At 44.8% G+C, this 7,721-nt stretch overlaps 1 protein-coding gene across 2 annotated transcripts; it reads right to left on the reverse strand.

Moving 5' to 3' along the window:
* Positions 1 to 1,497: 1,497 nt before the first annotated feature.
* LOC112216847 (suppressor APC domain-containing protein 1) lies at positions 1,498 to 6,086 on the reverse strand. 2 transcript variants are annotated; one of them, XM_024376961.2, is made up of 4 exons: positions 5,714 to 6,086; positions 4,634 to 4,816; positions 4,235 to 4,399; positions 1,498 to 2,737 (listed from the first exon to the last, which is right to left on the reverse strand). In XM_024376961.2, exons 1-4 carry the CDS (start codon positions 5,813 to 5,815, stop codon positions 2,534 to 2,536), a joined length of 654 nt encoding a protein of 217 aa, XP_024232729.1. In that variant the 5' UTR covers positions 5,816 to 6,086; the 3' UTR covers positions 1,498 to 2,533. The 2 variants fall into 2 exon arrangements, with proteins under 2 accessions (XP_024232729.1, XP_024232732.1); XM_024376964.2 differs by lacking the exon at positions 1,498 to 2,737 and adding an exon at positions 3,762 to 4,052 and having other exon boundaries at positions 5,714 to 6,047.
* Positions 6,087 to 7,721: the final 1,635 nt, after the last annotated feature.

Below are 7,721 nucleotides of genomic sequence, written 5' to 3' on the forward strand. Positions count from 1 at the left end.
GGATCACCAGATAGCGCATTACAAGGGCACGCGTGGACTGCCCTTTTCTCTGGACACAACAACCTACCTGGATCCTGTGTACGGTCAGAGATTCGCAGGGAGTCTCTCGTATTTCCCATTCCACAGGCACATCGGTGTCTATGACTATTCATTCGAGCCAGCGTTCATTCGGAAAAGGAACGAAAGGGAACGGCAGCGGGTGCGCTGCGTAAACGAGGGTTACGCACGGCTCCGGGAGCATCTTCCCCAAGAGTTCGAGGACAAAAGACTCAGCAAAGTGGAGACACTTCGTGCTGCAATATACTACATTAAACACTTGCAGAGTCTGTTAGATGTCAACGTGTCCAGTGGTGGTGGGATAGTTGAAATGTCAGCTGGAGAGATGCGCAGCCGTGCGCCCGTGTCAAAGATGACAGAATGCTACAGCGACGGCGAGTCAAAGAACAGCGACAGTGGAGAGTTGAGTTTCTAGAACTGTGTAAAAACGAATAAATTGTATTTCCTTTCACTTTATTGCATCCTTGTTGAGGTTTGTTCCAGAAAAATGACGTGAAAGTTATATCCATGAGCTGTGTACTCTCTATCATTCATTTCAATGAACATGTTCATCACATGATTTTGACAAAAAGCCACAAGACAGTACATTTTGACAACGAACACCGTGGACTCTGTAAAGCCTGCTATCAGATGCTAAATCAGGTTAAAAGTTGCACTGTTTCTCTCACGGAGATAATGCATCCCAGGCCAGCCCCAGGGAAGAGGGTATTATTGTTTGCCTTTGTAAACCAGTGTGAGGCACCTTAACCCAAATATCTTTTGCATAGGTACAGTACGTGGTTTGCAATGCATTGAACATATACAGTGTCATCTCATCACTCCCAGGTCAAAAACTGGTCACGAGAGATATAATTGTGTGGGTCTATATTCCTTTTGACACGTTCCGTTGTGTCAGCGTCTCAGTGAAAGGATGATTGGAGAGAAGAAAAATCTCCAGACTTTTTTGGGTTGAGAGAATTAGTCAAGTTTAATCCTTAACTATTTGACACTGATGTGATGGACTGAAAGCAAGTGGATTTGAGTCATCCATCCTTTCAGCATTTGAACTCAGTCCAGGGGAGAGTAGGCCCGAACATCAATGCCTTGAGGACAGGAGAGCCTGGAGTGACGTATCCATTGGAAGTGTGTGTCTCATGTCTGTTTACACTCTACACTCTGACTAATAGGTTAACATCTATCACACTTTATTATGAGTGGATGATTGACACTTTTTCATTAATTTTGAGAATAATCTTTGGCAGTGATGAAAGGTGACACTTGTTTTCTTTGTATGGTGCCCTTTTGGGACACCATATTACAACAAGTATTAAAATAGGACGTACAGTATTTTCAGTATCATTTTGTTAATAAAATGGACACCATTATCCAGTTGTCACAAACAAACACATCCATTATCTGATATTGCCACGCAGCCAAGAAAATAAAATACACAGGACTTTGTTGATGCAAACACAACACTACTGTTTTATTGTAATACATCTTGGAGATAAACACATCTTGGAGATGATATAAATTAATTTTGACCCCCTGTGAAGTATATTTGGACTTCCTGAGAAGTTCAAAGCTAGCGACCATCTGAGGGTGCCATCTGAGGGTGTGTAGGAAGTTCTCCATCCTAATAGTCTGTGGAATGCATTAAAAACCCTCAGCACCTGAGAGAAAGCGATCCACCTATGTCTCTGTTTACATTTCATACCTCTACAGACCTGCAGGGAAGTAGGTGCACGTATATCCTAATTCTCCTTAAGAGGAAAGCCATAGATTAAAATCAATACATCTCTAGGAAAACCACAGAATAAGAAAACAAATCCCAACAGGTACAGGATAGATTAAGTGGGAGACCAGCAGAGTTGATAGTCAATGAACCATGCTGGCAAGGAAGAATGATTGTCAGTGTCATAGAAGCGTGACATCCTCAATAAAAGGTTGTTTGGCTCTGCGGTGTGAATTAGAACCAATAATTAGCAGAGTGCTGGTACCCAGGGCCTTGCTGGTTCAGTGGCAGCCTGTCGAGAGGGAACAGGAGCTACTCATTCGAAAGCACGTTCCGTAACGGATGTTTTCTTTTTCCCACAGAGATTTTAATCACAGTCAAACACATTCCTTGGTTGCTCAGAGACTTGCAATTAATGTTTTTTCTTGTCGTTACAAAAGGTTTGGATGTGGTTGCATTTATGAACGCAATCCAATGCAAAGCAGATTTGATCAGTATCGTTTGGCCAAAGAAATGTACACCTTTTGTGCAACATACTGTATTTGATGTGTTGGTGTGACAATTCAGCAGCATTCCACTTTCCTTGTCCAAGCTGACTGAGCAAAGCCTCGTCTCTCAGTCCAATAGGTGCTTTTCAAATGTGAGTTTCAGGCGGTCGTCATAATCTGAAAGCTTTGGCCAATGACAGCACATGATATGTGCCTTGGTAAACGTGCAGTGCATGGGTATGTCCATCCCGGTACCATGCTTCTCTCGCTCTCTTCACGGGACAACTATAAATCTTTGGTGGGATATGTTTAATTCCAAACACAGACAAAGAACTGCAACATGACTTCTCTGGGCCAAACAAATGAGCAGAGACACTGGGCCGGTATCGGTACAGGATAAACACTCTCTGGGGGACAATGACACCGCCATTCTCTCTATTTGATGAAGATCACCCACAACAAGATTATTGGTCCACATCTAGGAGTAGGAAGAAAACAAAAGGAAGTACTAAAACGTTAGATAAATAAGGCTGCTGCCATATAGTAGACTGCACTAGTATTCCCAAAGCAACATTCCCAAAGCTCCTGTTCATGATAGCCCATAAAAGCCAGAAGGGGGATGATATTTAGTCTGATAGTGTTTGTGCAAATAGATGGACTGCAGGGCATGGCTGCCTAAGTGTGTTTATCCTCTTGAGGTGTGCGTGCGTGCAGCGTGTGTGTGTGTGTGTGTGTGTGTGTGTGTGTGTGTGTGTGTGTGTGTGTGTGTGTCTGTGTGTGTGTGTGTGTGTGTGTGTGTGTGTGTGTGTGTGTCTGTCTGTGTGTGTGTGTCTGTGTCTGTGTCTGTGTCTGTGTCTGTCTGTGTCTGTATGTGTGTGTGTGTGCGTGCGTGAGCCAGACATGTGTCAGTGATAGAGAGGCTAGATAAGTCTTATCAGCTGAGGTAACATCAGTGCGGGACCACCAGCGGAGGAGCGGTAACGTGTATCGACAGAAACCTCACAGGCTTGTGGTGGAAATGTGAACTGTGATGAACGGTGACAGAGAGGAGGGTACAGGGTGCTGGCTGGGTACTGGCTACTGGCTACTGCTCAGAGATAAATCTGGTGTATCAGATTGCAGTTGGTGTATCAGATTGCAGTGTTCTTGGAGATACAGATGGCCTTTTCAATCTCTTTTTTTTAATCATATAACTGGACAATCATTGAAATATTATAGTTTGTCTCTCTGCTTATGTTTTGATTGTAGATTTTGAACTGCAGCATATGCATAGCTGAGGGTCTACTGCGCCCTTCTGGGGATATTTGGTTTTGCTCGGTGTTTCACAGGTGGTACATGTCCAATAGACAGACCTACACAATTAGGCTAAGACCACTTGGCATTTGCATATCAGTTTGGAAGGTGAGGACCCGAGCTTGAGGTGATGATCCTACATGTCAGTCTGGTTATTCAGCAAACCATTCCACAGGACTGAACAAGACAAAGAGACAATAACACACTCATAGTCTTTGTACATACAGTATATTGAATGATTATTTTTCAAACATATTTACAGTGGTGAGAGACAATGAAATCATGACATTGAAGAACTTTAGTTGAAGAGTTATGAGGCAGTGCTTAGTCACGTGTGTGTCCATGTGCGATAGCAGTGAAATGGGCTTGATAGCAGTGTACAAACAACTCAGTCAGGATGACAACTACACTTCTACACCCAGACGCAGACTCAGCTCTTGCAAAAGGCTGTCTCTCTCCTGCTCCAATAGGGAGATTTTAGCATTCTTCTCACTCACCTCCTGCCAAAAATAAAAACATATGAAAAATGGCCTCCTCCACCTACCAACCCACATGAATCAAAAGAACTGAAGGAGGATGCTTTAGTGCTAGGCTGTGAAATAAACACGCCAGCACACCCGTTAGCTCTCCAAGACCAGGGTTGGATATCAAGGATTAAGATCCTGAAGGGGTTCTGTCTCACCTGTACCAGCACCGTGTTCTGCCACCGTAGCTCACTGTCTGATACTTCCACCCCGTTCCTCTTTGGAGAGGAGGGACAGCTGATTACGTTGGGCATACTCATCAGACTACCCAGAGATCCATTCACCCTCTGGATCTGAGACCTCAGGAGGCACGATGACGCCCCCTGTACAGAGTGTTGAGAAGTGAGATGTTTAATATCAACAGGATGGTTCAACGACGTTTGCACGCTTGTAAAGTCATAGACATAGCTCAGCTTGCCAAGGCATACAATTCCTAGATCAAATTCTAGTTAGACTACTCATTTTTACTGTTGGTGCCAACATGGAGAACAATTTGCCAAGTTCTGTATCTATGTCTATCTGTGTAAAACAGTCTCCATCTCGCTGTAGTAACTCACCGCTCCTCCCCACACTTCTCCTCCCCACTCATTTGCCCTAGCCCCGGCCCTGGTGCACACGTTAGCCTGCCTGGCTCTGTTGTCCTCCAGTATGCGTCGGTACCAGAGCCGGGCTTGCTCCAGAACCTGCAGCCCGGCCCACAGGGAGTCCTTCTCCCTTTCCAAGTCCTTCAGCCTCTTTATCTGAGACAACAAGAAGTGACATTTAGGCAGCATTCAAATTCAATTTTCCATTTTGGAGATTTGTGTTGGAAAGGGACGTTGGTGCGGCTACAAGTATGTTCTGTTGGACATGGAAATAGAGTGTAGATGAGTAGCCTACTACTGTGCGACTGTAATACTATTTTAGGCTTTTGCCAGGAAGCTGTGAGGAGCTGGACTAAACATGTGGGAATTTGTCATCGGGGTGGCTGTTGCTGTGGAGTCATGCTGCTCTGCCGTAGAAGACAAAACATGGATCTGTATCCATGAAACTAGAACTACCTCGTAGAAACAAGGAGTAAATAGAGTCATTTTAAGCAATGGCAAAATGTAATTGTGTAGGCTTCTGTGTGTAAATGGAGCTTCAGATGGAAGCTGGGGGTTAATATGGCTGTTGTCACCCAATACAAACTCGATACAATAGCTTGTGTTTACAACGTTTGGAAGTGATTAGCTCATTGTAACTCCCTCTCTCGTTTCATGTTGAACAGACACTGAATATCTATAATCACCACTGCAGTTCTCTATATAATCTTATGTAAAATAAGGCCATGTGAAATGCACACAATGTCATTCCTGTCTCGATACACTCACTTTGGCAATATGCAGAATGTACTGTACCGTACAATTGCTAAGTCAGTCAGTCAGACAGAGACACGTTGTGCACGTCTGTCGCACGCACACACACACAACACACACACACACACACACACACACACACACACACACACACACACACACACACACACACACACACACACACACACACACACACACACACACACACACACACACACACACACACACACACACACACACAGATCTAACCCACACACAGATCTAACCCACACACAGATCTAACCCACACTCAGGTCTCACCCATAGGTAGAAGCGTAGGGCGTCAAGGCTATAGAGGCTGCTCCGGAGAGGGATGATAACCGAGGTGTAGGACCCAGGCGCCGGGCACTGCGGGCAGGCCATGGGAGAGCCCTGCCTCTGCCAGCCCAACACAGCCCTCGTGCCCTACACTGCCCTAACAGAGCCCTACACACAGCCCTAGACTGTTCTACGCGGTCATACGCTGTCCTACTCAATCCTACACAGCTCTACTCCTCCCTTAACAGCAGCACAGCCAGCTAGGGAACACAGCAGGCTTCGTCTGAACAGGACAGGAACAAATAGAGAGGGAGAGAATCCGAGAGAGAGAGGGTGTGAACAGGAGTGGAAAGAGGCATGGGTAGTGAACTACACAGTGCCCTGGGGAAAGGTAATGAAAAATTCCATGTGTCATTGTCATGACTGGCTTATTGACAGATCCAGTAGAGGGGACTGAACAAGGCAATGGAAAAAGAAGATGGCAGCGACAGAAAACAGAAAACAGGAATTGTAAAAGTGAGGCTGACGTATTTTTTGACTGGGGGGGGGATGACACAGGCATGGAGACAGCAGCCTCTGTTCCCCTGTTCTACACACTACATCAAAAACATTCCCTATTGAAACAGAGGAGTGCAGACTGAATGGGTGTAGCCATGTCGGGAGGAGTTATCCCTGGTTTCAGGCAAACAGTTTCAGGTTCGTTCTGTTCCAACATGTTATAGAATGTGACTTCAACTGAGCATAGAGATCACGCAATGCAAAGTACCATAAAGGAGGGTACAGGTGTGTACAGTACGCTTAGGTCATTGCCTGCTGTCAAACGAGACTGACAAAAAGCCTCAGGCTTACATGACTACATTCCTAGAGAAAAAGGGTGACAAAAGGTCTCTTTGGCTGTCCCCATAGGATGACCTTTTTTGGTTCCATGTAGAACCATTTTGGGTTTCATGTAGAACCCTCTGTGGAAAGGGTTCTACATGGAACCCAATGGAACCCAAAATGGTTCTACTTGGAACCTAAAGGGTTCTACCTGGAACCAACAATTGTTCTTCAAAGGGTTCTCCTAAACGGACAGCCAAAGAACCCTTTTAGGTTCTAGATAGCAGTTTGTTTCTAAGAGTGTACACTATTATACTAGTAGAACTGGTTATGTCTTTAATGTGTCAATTTGTTTTTGAGAGTCTGGTAAGCCTGGTTGAAATGGCAAATTGACACGGCACGCAACACTCTGTCACTGACATAGAGAAGAAAATCAATGATTACCTTGGGGTTTTGCTGCAGATGCCCATGGCAAAATGTAACCCTGGTCAAAATGTAACCCTGGTCAAAATGTGACTTTGGTTAAATGTAACCCTGGTCAAAATGTGACCCTGGCTAAATGTAACCCTGGTCAAAATGTGACCATAGCACAGAGAGCAGTTTGGCCCCATTAAATTTTTTCAAGGGTCAAGACAATGTAGCCTACTGTAAAATCAAATCAAATGAAATTTGATTTGTCACATGCGCCGAATTCAATAATACAAGACCTTACCGTGAAATGCTTACTTACAAGCCCTTAACCAACAATGCAGTTTTAAGAACATCGCTAAAAAAGTAAGAGATAAGAATAACAAATAATTAAAGAGCAGCAGTAAATAACAATAGCGGAGCTATATACAGGGGTTACCGGTACAGAGTCAATGTGGAGGCTATATACAGGGGGTACCGGTACAGAGTCAATGTGTCAGTGTGCAGGGGGCATTGGTGTCAAGGTAATTGAGGTAATTATGTACATGTAGGTAGAGTTATTAAAGTGGCTATGCTTAGATAATAACAGAGAGTAGCAGCAGCGTAGAAGGGAAGGGGGGGGGCAATGCAAGTAGTCAGGGTAGCCATTTGATTAGCTGTTCAGGAGTCTAATGGCTTGGGGGTAGAAGCTGTTTTGAAGCCTCTTGGAACTAGACTTGGTGCTCCGGCACCAGTTGCCGTGCGGTAGCAGAGAGAACAGGCTATGACTAGGGTGGCTGGAGTC

The sequence above is a fragment of the Oncorhynchus tshawytscha genome, linkage group LG17 (genome assembly GCF_018296145.1).
Source record: "Oncorhynchus tshawytscha isolate Ot180627B linkage group LG17, Otsh_v2.0, whole genome shotgun sequence".
NCBI lineage: Eukaryota > Metazoa > Chordata > Actinopteri > Salmoniformes > Salmonidae > Oncorhynchus > Oncorhynchus tshawytscha.

Bases quoted from the DNA above. Each gene is read 5' to 3' on its own strand.
- LOC112216847 (XM_024376961.2), bottom strand. From the start codon at position 5,815: ATGGCCTGCCCGCAGTGCCCGGCGCCTGGGTCCTACACCTCGGTTATC. The intron at 4,400-4,633 runs GTGAGTTACTAC...CACTCTGTACAG, and splicing joins GAGAAGTGTGGGGAGGAGCG to GGGGCGTCATCGTGCCTCCT. The intron at 2,738-4,234 runs GTGAGACAGAAC...TCCTACTCCTAG, and splicing joins AGAACACGGTGCTGGTACAG to ATGTGGACCAATAATCTTGT.